The 14521-nt window shown below is 38.9% G+C and overlaps 1 protein-coding gene across 2 annotated transcripts in view; it reads right to left on the reverse strand.

Annotated features, from left to right (window-relative positions):
- Nucleotides 1-1092: 1092 nt before the first annotated feature.
- LOC127440301 (disco-interacting protein 2 homolog C-like) overlaps nt 1093-14521 on the reverse strand; it is a 52453-nt gene continuing 39024 nt past the window's right edge. Inside the window, exons 30-39 of one of the 2 annotated variants that reach the window (XM_051696808.1) lie at nt 14093-14223; nt 13061-13229; nt 12709-12879; nt 12494-12523; nt 9508-9569; nt 9239-9296; nt 9075-9149; nt 8809-8983; nt 4727-4850; nt 1093-2278 (exon numbers count right to left, since the gene is read on the reverse strand). In XM_051696808.1, the coding sequence (XP_051552768.1) occupies nt 2026-2278; nt 4727-4850; nt 8809-8983; nt 9075-9149; nt 9239-9296; nt 9508-9569; nt 12494-12523; nt 12709-12879; nt 13061-13229; nt 14093-14223 (1248 nt within the window). In that variant the 3' untranslated portion in view covers nt 1093-2025. The remainder of the gene's footprint in view (nt 2279-4726; nt 4851-8808; nt 8984-9074; nt 9150-9238; nt 9297-9507; nt 9570-12493; nt 12524-12708; nt 12880-13060; nt 13230-14092; nt 14224-14521) is intronic. The other variant, XM_051696809.1, reaches the window with a different exon arrangement.

Below are 14521 nucleotides of genomic sequence, written 5' to 3' on the forward strand. Positions count from 1 at the left end.
TCATAATATTGATTACCACTAAAAATTCATTTCGACTCGTCCCTCCTTTTCTTAAAAAACAGCAAAAATCGAAGTTACAATAAGGCACTTACAATGGAAGTGAATGCAGCCAATTTTTGGAGTGTTTAAAGGCAGAAATGGGAAACTTATAACTTCATAAAATCACTTACATTCATTATTCTGTTAAAACTTGTGTATTATTTGAGCTGGAAGGTTGTTTAAATTGTCATTTTTACAGTTGTTTTAGGGGTTGTTGACATTACATTGTCATAGCAACGGAGTTGTAAAATTGGCTATAACTTTACACAGAAAAGGTCATTAAGCAATTTTATGGGTGAAATCATGTTAACATGCATATTTCTTTTACGTCTTGTGGCCAATCTTTTTTTAAAAAAAGGGGAGTATTTTAACATTTATGCATTGACTCCATTTACTTCCATTGTAAGTGCCACACTAGAACCCAGATTTTTTTTTTTTTTTAAAGGAGGGGCAAATTGAAATACATTTTTGTGGTAATCAGTATTATGCCACAAATGCTGTCGATTGAGCTTAACTTGTATTGAACCCGGAATATTCCATTAAACCAACTTAAACCAGCTTAGGCTGTTTGATTAGGAAGTGATGTGTAGATTACCTTTAATACTACTGAAATGTGGGTTAGGCTTTACGTGCCTATGCAATATGTCTGCAGAACCATCTTAGCCCAAGAAGACTGAAACATTCAGTGCTACATACATCTGCCCCTTCTTTCTAACTCGGGTGTTAGTGTTATAACGGGACAAATGATGAGGTCAATGGACCATAGCTCTAGGAAAATACTGTGATGTTGCATTGATGCAGGGCCATAGTAAGGTATTCTGGGCCCCCTGACTGTATTTTACTCTGGGCCCCTTTCCTATTAAAAAATACAGTTTAGAATTTGTTGTGCCCCCCTCCCCCCCATCTCTGGACCTGTGGGCCCCTAGAATGGGTGCTACCTTTCACCCCACTCGCTACAGCCCTACGTTGATGAATTGTGTCCACTAGATGACAGCGCGTGTACAATGTGAGCCCTTCTTTAACAAATGTTGGCAAGACAGCTTTCTCAATAAGAATAGTTGAAAATATTTTATTGACATATGAAAAGACATTGTGACAAAATCAAAGTGCTCTAGTTTCTTACAAGGTCATGGAAGCTTCAAAAATAAATAAAGACATAATAAACACACACATTGTGCATATGTCCTCTTTTTCTGTCGTTCTTTCCATTCCTCCATTTCTTTAGATATAGACATAAAACAGTAGCGATCAACTTCTGTGGGGCAATGAATCTAGAAGGCAAATTCTAGTTGACATAGCTCTATATTCTCACAGTGCAGATATGATCTTATTCGTATACATGATAAAATGGCCTCAATTACGTATGTTAGTCGAAACGATTAAATCACAAACATGATACTGCAAAAGCAAGGCAAAATTAAACAAAACTGAACCAATTTCTGTACATAATTAATAGATGTGAAATGTCATAACAGTGTCTGTAAAATTATGACAAACATGCTAAATGAGTCGGTATGTGACATTCTAATACAACTTTGAAAATGCATATCAACAAAGACAACAACAGCATAAAACAAACAATATGCCAAGAAAGAGCACATGAAAGCCCAAATATGACATATATTTATATTAATGACTGCAGGTATAAAAACACATAAAATAACATGAATTTAGTTGGCAACAGCAATATTTATAAATCCCGTTCATTTAAATCAAAACTTAATACGCAAGTTAAAAAAATAAGCAACACTAGCAACATAAATAAGAACTAAAAACTTATAAGATATGCTACAGGAGTCCTTTAAGTCCTTTCAAGTCCCTCTGTGAATGAATGTGTGTATGTTTGCTATTTTTAGGGTGCTCAATCTACTGCTAACAGGCTTACACAAGTGCTGACAGTAAGAGGGTAGTGCTGGAAATCATTGTTGTCATGCCTGTATTTATGACAACAAGTCTCTCTCTGATATAAATTGTGTTTGTGTGTTTCTACATGTTGTAAGCCACGTATATGGGGTCAAGCTGGTCGGCGAGGAAGCCATCTCGCAGATGCATGCGCTGCTTCTCTCCGCGAGAGTTGATGGGAATTACGCCCGAATCCACAACCACCACCACACCCACAATCAAGTAGTGTTCCTCTAGAACCACATTAGTTACCATGGGAACCAGATCTAGAGCATCCTGCTCGGAACCGTCCAATTCCACCACCACCACCAAGAGATTAGTCCATGTGAACACCGCACTAAGAAAAAGAGAGGGTGTTAGCTCAAAACATGAGTTCTAAAATGTCTAAGTATTTGCAACAATAATTTACAATTCAAAATGCAACTATGCATTGCATTCTCAAGACTTGCCCTAAGAGGCGATATAATGAGGGTAAATGGCAAAAAAATAGCATAAATAGTCTTAAATGGTGAATTTTCTCTTTTGAGCTGTTGAATTAGCCATGCCCCCTCATTCCAAAACCCCACCCTCTGAAGATAATTTTGAGACCAAAACCGAGCAAAAGAGCAGCATTGTTTGTTCCTGTGGCTGTCAAATTCAACAGTGGCACAATAGCGCCCATAACTGAAAAACATTATGAATCATAGCCTCAGTGATCCGCTTCAAACAGACAACACTATAAACGCTGAAAAGCGTCAATGTCTGCGGTCCGCGGACACATTTTTGTTTGTTGTTTACAAAGTCCACAGCTGTCACAGAGACCAGTGAGATATCTCAGGACATTTATTTCATTAATATCTTTAAGGAAGTAGGAACATTTTTTGCATACTTTTCCATGGAAAAAAATCATTAGAGCACCTTTAAAGTTAATTGTCATGTTGTCGACATGTTTATAGCTAGCTACATTTAAAGGTAAAGACCTTATTCACAGCAGCACCATCTTTGATTTTTGATGGGAATGACAACGAGGCTGTGAGGGATAGACGTACAGTCTCTCCAATGGTGTATTCTCTAGTTTAGAGTTTTTGGATCGTTCCGCAGACAAAACATTGAAAAAATGTCTTTTCAAGAACATTCAGTAGACAAAAAACTCGACAATATGAGTTGTGGAAAATCAGATGTGATCTAGGAGCTTTTTAAAACTTTATACCATGCGTGCCATTAAAGAGATTGTAAGTATATCCCTCACAGCCTCGTTGTCATTCTTACTAAAAATCAAAGATGGCGCTAGCATGAATAAGGTCACCCTCATGCTGTCTCAAACTCGCATGACTTTCTTTTTCTATTATTTATTTATTATTATTATTATTTTTCACCCAATTTGGAATGCCCAATTCCCAGTGCTCTTTTAAGTACTCGTGGTCGCGTAGTGACTCACTTCAATCCAGGTGGCGGAGGATGAATCCCAGTTGCCTCTGCGTCTGAGACCGTCAGCCCACGCATCTTATCTTGAGCGCATTGCCACGGAGACATTGCGCGTGTGGAGGTTTCTAGCCATCCACCGCGGCATCCGCGCTCAACTCACCACGCGCCCCACCGAGAACGAACTACATTACAGCTACCACGAGGAGGTTACCCCATGTGACTCTACCCTCCATAGCAACCGGGCCAATTTGGTTGCTTAGGAGACCTGGCTGGAGTCACTCAGCATGCCCTGGGATTCAAACTAGCGGACTCCAGGGGTGGTAGCCATTGTCTTTTACCACTGAGCTACCCAGGCCCCCCATGACTTTCTTTTTCTAGAGAAGCATGTATGATGTGTTTTTGTCCATGCAATGTAAGTCAATGGGGTCCAAAAAATGCAAGTTTCAAAAAGGACAAAAAGGCAGCATAAAAGTAATTCATACGACGAGTTGTTTAACCCATGTCTTCTCACTGCTTTGGGTGAGAAACACCAAAATTAAGTCACTTTTTCACTATAAATCTGGACATCTGCCCCAATTGTAACAATGCAGGCTTCAAGACAGGTGATTCTTTGACACTGCACGCGGCTGCCAGGTACTCAGTCCCGGTATCATTATATACATCAATAAGACTTTTTTAGAATGCATTTTCATTTTCTAGTGTTTATCATCACCCTTTTGGCGACCGCAGTACATTTTAAAAGTATCCTAAAAAACTCAACCCGCTACTATCATTTTAACTTCCATCTGCATTTTCAAAATAACCAAACTGGGCATGAAAACCACAAACCTGGCAACACTGTGTCTGCTTCATGTACAGCACTCAGCACATGCTTCAAGCACGAGGAAGTGTGTGAACGAGCTTCTCTCATGAATGTGCCAAGGTGACTGCAGAAGTCAAGATTTACGATGAATAAGGACTTATGGTCTGTTTCTCACCCAAAGTGATTGTATCGCTTTAAAAGACAAGGATTAAACTTTTATGCTGCCTTTGTGTCCTTTTTTAGCTTGAAAGTTTTGAACCCCATTGACTTACACTGTATGGACGAAAACACATCATACATCCTTCAAAATGTCTTTGTTTGTGTTCCACAGAAGAAAGTGATTCGAGTTTGAGACAGCGTGCGGGTGAGTAAATGATGAGAGAATTATAATTTTTAGGTTAACTGTTCCTTTAATGGCACATAAATTTTAAGGTCACCCTGTCGCCCTCTACGCCTTGTTCTTACTGTCACAGTAACAAACGAGCACATGTTAAGTATGCAAAACAGGACAGCACACTGGCAATGTGGTGACCAAGCATTTTGTGCAGATGTGTATACAGTAAGTGCATGTGTATTCACCACTCTGTGATGTTCCGGTGTGCTCTGATGATGGACGTTTCAATGTCAATAGGATGGTATTTCATCCCTCTCAGTTCCATGACTTCATCCAGCGCTCCCACCACATAAAGGGCATCGTGCCTCTCTGAACACACACACACAAATGAAGCAACTGTTTTAACAACTCCACTGTATTGGTGTTTTGGTCATGAATGACTCTTTGAAGTAAAGGAATCATTTTTGTTCACTTCCACGCACTGAATCATAAAACCTTTACTGCTTTGTAAAGCATTGACTGATTTGATGGCATTTTCCTGCCTTCAAAAACTGACATAAGCATTGGTTGGTCGAACTTACTGAACTAATATGCACCTGCACTGAGCAAGTGAGTCTGAACGAATCAGTGAGAATGGCATTTAAAGGAATAGTTCACCCAAAAATGAAAATTTGCTGATAATTTACTCACCCTCAGGCCATCCAAGATGATTCAGAATTTCTTTCTTCATCAAAACAGAATTTAAGATTTTCAAGATTCCACTTCAGGCCTCCTCCTCTAAACAATGCAAGTGAATTTACTCCATTTTTTTTGACAGTCCAAAATGCATATTTAGGGTTCATCAAAATAATCCACACGACTCCAGTTAACAAATAAAGTTCTTCTGAACCCAAATGATTGATTATTTTGAGAAACAAAACAATACTTATATACTTTTTAACTACAAATGTTCGCTTCCCTACATCTCTGTGACGTGCGCTCATGAGAGGGATGACGTAAGCTCGTTGGTAAGGTCACGCGTCACTTGGAGGAGGAGTCAGGAAGCGCATCATTGTTTACAAGAGGAGCGCTGTACAAAGGTTAATTGTCTTTGCTGTAGATTTGTATTTGTATAAGTGTATTGTTCAAAATGGTCGTTTGGTGTGTGTATCCTGGATGCTTCAACCTTCAGAAACCCCAAAGAATATGCACAGCGGGAAAAATATTAACTTTTCATCGATTGCCTATACATGATCATGAGCGATTGAAGCTCTGGCTTATCGCGCTGAACCTGGAAATCAGTACACCCATACATTCTCTCAGATATTGGAGGGTGTGCAGTGAGCATTTTACCCCTGAGGATTTCAGACCATTGAAAGAAACAAAAGGTCGATATCTGAATTCATCGGCTGTGCCCGTGCTGTTTTTCCAGCGAACTCAGGTATGTGTGAAAACTTTGTCATTGTCACGGCTCCCTCTGGCTCTGCACCTTCCTCAGCGCTTAGCACTGACACAAAAACAGGACACATATTTCAGTGATACAGTATCTGTCAGGTAGTAGGGACATTTATGCGTGATATTCCCCCTAAAAAAACAGAACACTTACGGCATCTTTAAACACAGCTGTTAAATGCGTTGGTCAGTTGAAGAGTTTAATTATTTTTGTTTATTTCAGACACTGTGTTGCTGAGAGTCCTCCTGTTGACCCTCATCGCTCCTCATCACCTGATTTCTAATTCACCGCACCTGCACTCAGTTCACTCGCTCATCACTGCCTGCATAATCAAGTTTGTGAAGCTTCTCTTCTGTGTGATATCACCTGTACCATTGATCTCACTGTGTAAACCCTGTAAATCCTGTGAATCTCAGTAAACGCTCTCGCACTTGGTTTCACTAACTACAACTTGAGTGGCTTGAATTCCTGACAGCCTATATATTTCTGCTAAAGAAAAAGCACAAGTAGATAATGCAACGGCATTGCTCCGAAATCCCTCTCATGAGCACGCGTCACAGAGATGTAGGGAAGTGAACATTTGTAGTTAAAAAGTATATAAGTATTGTTTTGTTTCTAAAAATAATCAATCGTTTGCATTCAGAAGAACTTTATTTGTCAACTGGTGTCATGTGGATTATTTTGATGCACCCTAAATATGCATTTTGGACCATCAAAAAAATGGAGTACATTCACTTGCATTGTTTAGAGGAGGAGGCCTGAAATGAAATCCTAAAAATCGTAAATTCTGTTTTGATGAAGAAAAAAACTCAGATACATCTTGGATGGCCTGAGGGTGAGTAAATTATAAGCAAATTTTCATTTTTGGGTGAACTATTCCTTTAATAAGACATGTCGTTCACGAACAAACTGAATGAATCAGGCAAAGCGTTTGTGAGCGAATGAGATATGACATTTCTGAAGGAGTATCTGTTGACTGACAACTCTGACACTGAGGGAATGACATACATGTTATTTTGTGTGAAGATGTTGACAAGGCACAGAATTGTTTTAAAGGTACATTCTGTCAAGTTTTAGATAAAGTGGTTCATTTGAAAATAAATAAGAGTCAAACAAAGAACTGAGCCTTGGATTACAGATGAAGTTAACTAAGGCAAGAAATAAATAATACATTTTTAAAAGGACAAGGATGATTCCAGTTTTGCACAGTAAATGTAGGATAACAGAAGCTACATACAATACAATAGCAGAGAAAGTTTGAACATTTTGGTTTTTTTTTGCATTACAGCAACCACGAGGAGGTTACCCCATGTGACTCCACCCTCCCTAGCAACCGGGCCAATTTGGCTGCTTAGGAGACCTGGCTGGAGTCACTCAGCACGCCCTGGATTTGAACTCGTGAACTCTAGGGGTGGTTGTCAGCGTCTTTACTCCCTGAGCTACCCAGGCCCCGAAAGTTTGAAAACATTAAAAAGGTAAAAGGTATATCTTCAAAAATGTGTCTCATTGTAAAGGGAAATTAATATCAGATCAAAAGAAGGTAGCAGAATATTTTCACAGATATTAACTGCAGGTGCTGCACAACTACTGTAGTTAAAAAGCTTCCTGCACAACCAGTGAGGTGCAAAGTGTGTCAACCTGGTGTTTAGATAACAAACTCCACCTGGAAAAAACTGAGGTGATTTTATTTGGCTCTAGAGATCAATTAAGGAAATATCCTACAATTTTCCTTAACGTTGGAAATATTTTAATTGCATCCAAATCAGTAGTAAATTATATGGGATGTTTAATAGATAATAAATTAACAGGGAAAGTACTGCTGTGAAAGCCCTTACAAAGATCTGTAATAAGATTACATTTCTAGCCAGAATGTCAACGTTACTAGATGTTCAGATTTTAAAAATCTTAGCTGGTGCTTTGGATACAGCCTCATTTTGACTATGCTACTTCTTTTTGGTACGGCAGCATTTCTCAACGTGCTAAAAGCAAACTACAGAAAGCTCTAAAATAAACTGCTCAGTGTAATATTACAAAACCCTCGTACTCATTTGGAGACAAAACATTTTAAGGATCTTGGCGTCTTGCCAGTTGAGAAAAGCGGTATTCTGATAAAAATTGGGTCTTACCCATTACATTTGAAATAATTCTGTTCCAAGGTGTTTAGCCAACTATATTAACATGGTAGGAGATCATCATAAATATGCCACAAAGGGTAGTAATCAAACATTTATACATTCAGATTTAAGAGTTGGATAAAAAGACCTTTTTACGCATATACAAGTACAATTGTCTCTAAAATATATACCTGTACAGGCTGAGAGTTTTAGAAGAGCAGTAAAAAAAATGTTTAAAATAAATAAATAAATAAATAATTATATATATATATATATTATATATATATATATATTTTTAAGCATTTATTATTTGCGTACTATGTTTGGTCTGGTGTTGCCATATTTTAAGCTCACAGAGGACCATAATGGAAATACGCCTTTTGCTTCATTGTGTTTATTTATCCTCAACGTTTGTATTTTTATGGAATGGTGGATACTTATATTAATATTCATGTACATTTTATTAAAATCATTTAAAAAAATCAAATCAAATCAAAATACAGCTATACCTATTGGTGTGATGATGTAACCTACAGAAAGAGTGACTGAATGAATCAGTGAACGAATCTGGAGTTATTTTTGCTGAATAGATTCAAAAGATTTGAGTAACTGGGATGAATCAAAATCCCCACTACTGTCCCACTGCTCAACCAAAATAAACATCTACACTCTCTAAAACTCTCTTTACTCACACAGTTCCCTCCATCTGTGACAAAAAAGAACAATAAACATTGAGCACCCAAACATACACACACACACACACACACACACACACACACACCTCCACTAGCATCTGTGAGGTCGGTTCTGCGCAGGAACCCCAGGTATCCGGTTCTGGCCCAACCAGTCTGAGTGTCTCCAAAGCTCAACCTGGCTCCAAAATGATCCGAACGCACATTTTCCTCTCCGAATACAGTGAAGTATCCGCTTGCATTCTGTGGACTATGGACCCATATCTGCACCACAGATACACATTTCACAATAACTGTGAGAATAGAAACAGACACAAGACATTCTTTGATATGCTAGATAAGAATATGGTCTAACCTCCCCTAAATGAGAGTCTCCGATTGGTCCCTTTGTCTCTGGGTTAGCAATGATGATGCGTACACCTGGTAAAATCTGTTCATGAAATTAAAATAAATGAATCCTTAATTCTGTAATGTTTATTTCTTTATGGACACAAATAAGGGATTGATTCATTGCCTTACCTTCCCTGATTCCATGAGAGGTAGGCTGTGTGGAGATCCTCTTTCAACCAGTCTCACCCTACAAACACGCACAAAACCTTACAAAAAAGTACAGGGGCGGTACCAAGGACAGTGATGGCATCAGCTGGCAATATAATGGCACTTTGATATAAATTAACATACCACGGTATTTACAGGGTTCTCTTCTCTAAGGTACTTCAAAGAATACCAAGATACTATTTTCTGACTGGTAATTCAATTCCTAATGTTTTTGTGTGTGTGAGTCTTGCCTGTCATGTCTCAGAGCTCTCATGTCCACATAGACAGTTGTGGGATCAGGTCCTGATGTCCCCTGCACAAACACACAAATCACCTTTGATAAATTCCACTCAAATACACCGTAACATGTGCACCATCATGCTCATCTAACTTAATCAAAAGCGCAGGTAGTCCACATGTATAGTGCTTGGAGAGGATTCATCCAATCAGCAGATGGTGGAAGGTAGGGGAACTGTAGTATGTTGAAATGTAATAATTTATCTAATTTAGCCAGGCTTGTTTATAAACTTGTGTTTCTTCATTCAACACAGTCCGGCTGTGTGCATTCATTGGGTGATTCTCATGAAACCAGTCAAGAAAACGTCCTGGCCATATTTATCCTAAATCAACACCAAAACATACAAAATTATACTTTGCGTAAAGAAAACAAAGCCTAAATTTAAAACCATTAAGATTTTCTGCATTGTGACATTATGTTCAGAACACAAACACATTTTGCACCATAATTTTCATTACAGCAACACGTCCGAAAGTTTAACTCTTACAATTCCCATTATTTACAATGATGAGTCTCATCATTTTAAAGGGATAAAAAGACTGTATAACTGTATTAAAAAGATGCTATTGTACAATGACTTTTTTTAATATTTAAAATAAGCAAAAAGGAAAGGCAGTTCCAAGGGAGTACTACTATAATATACTTAATTATAATTATATAATGTACTTTACAATCTTTTTACGTTGCAGTATTGAGAGGTTCATAACGACCATCTTTTTTCCTGTTGTGGTAATGAGAATCAGGGGGGGAAATGTGTACATATCTGTCATGTAAATAATGTCAAAAGATTATTTTCAATATGAACATTTGAATTTGTTTCTTTTGATTTTGGAGTAAAATAGTACCTGGACATTTTCTTCAGGTTTCGTGTGAATAACGCCATTATTCAAAGTGAAGACTACTTGATAATATTTGAACATTTCCAAAGCAACAAGTACTGTAAAAATGCAATCAGTGTTTTCTTATGAACTATTTCACGGTTTGATTTCTTGTTAAACACATGCTGTATGTTGTTTAATTTATCTATTCATGTCCTAAATAACACCTTAGTTAAGGGAGCTTTTTGTATTGTGTTCTTTTTTCATTTAAAAGAACAAAATATGTATGTGTGCGCACTGCACAAATACATTATGTTCCAGAGAGAGCACACTGTTTAAAAGCAGTAATTTATACAGCAGCACATAAAAAAATGGGGCTTCTGTTGATGGCAATTTATTAAAAATGCCTGAAAGATAATACATATTTGATCGCAAATATTACTTTAGTTGGTCAAATGTAGCTAACATATAGATTTAAAGGAATATTCCGGGTTCAATACAAGTTAAGCTCAATCGACAGCATTTGTGGCATAATGTTGATTACCACAAAAATGCATTTACAATCATCCCACTTTTCTTAAAATAAATAAATAAATAAATAAATAAAGGAATAATTGAGGTTACAGTGAGGCACTTACAATAGAAGTGAATGGGGCCAATTGTTGGAGGTTTTAAAGGCAGAAATGTGAAGCTTATAATTTTATAAAAGCACTTACATTAATTCTTTATACAAATTAAATGTATTATTTGAGCTGTAAAGTTGTTTAAATTGCCTTTTACAGTCATTTTAGGGTATGTTGACATTACATCATCATGGCAACGAAGTTGTAAAATTGGCTATAACTTAACACAGAAAAGGTTAGTAAGTGATATCACACTAAAATCATGTTTACATGCACATCCTTTATGTCTAGTGACTATACTTGTGAGTAAAAGTGAGTATTTTACCTTTCAAAAACTGGACCCCATTCAATTCCATGGTAACTGTCTCACTGTCACCATGATTTTTGCTTATTTATTTATTTATTTATTTACTTTCATCCAATTTGGAATGCCCAATTCCCAATGCACTTTTAAGTCCTCGTGGTCGCGTAGTGATTCGCCTCAATCCGGGTGGCGGAGGACGAATCCCAGCTGCCTCCGCATCTGAGACCGCCAACCCGCGCATCTTATCACGTGGCTTGTTGAGGGCGTTGCCACGGAGACATAGGACGTGTGGAGGCTTCACACCATCCACCGCGGCATCCACGCTCAACTCACCACGCGCCCCACTGAGAACGAACCACATTATAGCGACCACGAGGAGGTTACCCCATGTGACTCTACCCTCCCTAGCAACTGGGACAATTTGGTTGCTTAAGAGACCTGGCTGGAGTCACTCAGCACACCCTGAGATTCGAACTAGCGAACTCCAGGGGTGGTAGCCAGCGTCTTTTACCACTGAGCTACCCAGGCCCCCGATTTTTGCTTTTTTTTTAAAGAAAAGGAGTGGCAAGTCAAAATAGAATTTTGCGGTAATCATCGTTATGCCACAAATACTGTCGACTGAGCTTAACTTGTATTGAACCTGGAATATTCCTTTAACTGTCAGCATTTATGTTTCTTGTTTACAGCTGCGAGACACCTAAATGTTGCTATGGTCAATCAGAATGACCCATACTGTCGCGCGGGATTAACGCGGCTGTAAAAACACACAAGCCACATGTGAAACTCGTTCACAAAATCGCCGCTAGGAGGCACAAACGGACAGGGTTTTTTTGCCCCTTCGTTAGTTAGAACGACACACTCATAAGAAGGTGTGTGAAAGACTCCAGCTTCAATATTTGCACTGTTTTAGGTTAGAAATATTAGTGACAGTAATTTCTTAATGCGTGTTTAGAATATACATCAAACATGAAAAATTATGTTTGATGTGGTACTCTGGTTGAGTACCACCTGTATGTCAACCATTGCAAGTTCGGGAGTGACTTCTGTGAACAAAGAATGATAAATTAGATGATTCACTCCCATTTTAAGTATGGTTTTCACCCCCCAAACATTGCAGTGTGCATGTAGCCAATGATGCATCTCATTAGTAGAGATCAGATAAAGTCTGGGGTTTGATATGATGATCAGCCATACCTGCTCAGCAAGCTTCCCCAACCTGTGAGGCTACATGAGAGAGGAGGAAGAGGAGAGGCAGATGTGATGCATAAATATGATGTTAAAAAAAAAAAAGACTGAACAAAATTCACTACATGAAAATTTTTGCCAAATGAATAAAAAAACTGAAAACTTGGGGTGTAATGAAACTATGACATCAGATTTGGTTCAGTCTGAACATACACAGCTCTGACCTGTAAGCAGATTGCGAGATTGACCCTGCAGCCGAATGCAGTGCTGACCGCACGGGGGTGCAGCCCCACATCCTTAAAAAGCTTACAGAAGGACTGAGTCAAAGAAACACGAGGCCTCTCCTCTGCCACAACCACACATGAACGCACACGGGTCAGATCCAGCCCACGGGCCTAAGAGAGAGCACAGACAGTGGTATAATAAGAAGTAGATTTAATCCAAAACTGTCCCCAAAAGTGACCTAAATCCCTGAATGTTGGGAACATTCAGGGGCATGCTCAACTGGAAAATCAATTCATAAATAAAGCAAATAATGTTTTTGAATATTGTAACAACATAGGTGTGAATACACACCTTTAGAGAGTCCGTGAGAGAGCTGAGTGATCTCGTGCAGAGCTCCATCACAGAGTATGAACAGAATGTGTCTCGGACTTTTAACTGACTGACGGACTGCAGCCACAGAGCTGGATTCACCTCTAGATCCATTGGAGAGATGAGAACAGACTGCTGCCCTGCATACACACTATACACACACACACAAACCACACAGATTTATATTAAAAACAGAATGTTTGGGGGCTGGGTAGCTCAGTGGTAAAAGACGCTGGCTACCACCCCTGGAGTTCGCTAGTTCGCTAGTTCAAAACCCAGGGCATGCTGAGTGACTCCAGCCAGGTCTCCTAAGCAACCAAATTGGCCGGTTGCTAGGGAGGGTAGAGTCACATTGGGTAACCTCCTCGTGGTTGCTATAATGTGGTTCATTCTCGGTGGGGCGCGTGGTGAGTTGAGCGTGGATGCTGCGGTGGATGGCGTGAAGCCTCCACTATGACGCTATGTCTCTGTGGCAACGCGCTCAACGAGCCACGTGATAAGATGCACGGGTTGACGGTCTCAGATGCGGAGGCAGCTGGGATTCGTCCTCCGCCACCTGGATTGAGGCGAATCACTATGTGACCACGAGGACTTAAAAGCACATTGGGAATTGGGCATTCCAAACTGGGTGAAAAAGGGTTAGAATCCAACCCCCCCCCCAAAAAAAAGAATGTTTTTTGTTACTGAATAAACGCAATGCCACCTTCAGTGGTTATTTTCATGGCGAAACAAAAGTAAAAATAAAACCTGGATACGGTTTATAAAATCTATTTTCGCTAAAAACTCTAAAACCGATTTTAAATCCGACTTTGTTAACAAAAAATAAACAGCATAATCCAATAAAAAATGCTTCAGAGACTGTCGACTCTGCCATGAGGCAGATGATGGTGAATCTTCTCCTGAACAGAAGGTAATGCGCAAAATATTTTGATCTTCAACATACATATTTTTTTTTTTGCCTTTTGTTTTTTTATGTCGCTCAGGTGATGCAGAAGGTAATAAGGTGGGCCATACCTGCAGAGACACCAAAGGACGAAGCCGAGGCCGCAGTAGGGGTCAAGACAGACGGCTACCTCACGAGAGGGATACAACTCACATTGCAGTTTAACGGAGCGACACAGAGCACTGGTGGCACTGTGAGACATCTTCAGAGAGAGAGAGACAGAAAAAGAGATATATATTTTTTTATCCCCAATTTTTTCCACTTCATTAGACAGATACATAGTGAAGGGTGAATGGGAATGTGTGGTAACTGCTGCACTACAGCTCTGGCTTATTAAAACATCTTTAATAATTATAATTTAAATATTTATTTATTTAGAATTATAACATTTTATAAATTAACTCTATTTATACTAATTCAATTCTAGTTTTAAAAGAACCTCAATTAAAATGGTCATTTCCAAAAATGAGCAAGCACTGAAAGACAGCTGAACATTGTGA

Source organism: Myxocyprinus asiaticus, chromosome 5 (assembly GCF_019703515.2).
Source record: "Myxocyprinus asiaticus isolate MX2 ecotype Aquarium Trade chromosome 5, UBuf_Myxa_2, whole genome shotgun sequence".
Classification (NCBI taxonomy): Eukaryota; Metazoa; Chordata; class Actinopteri; order Cypriniformes; family Catostomidae; genus Myxocyprinus; species Myxocyprinus asiaticus.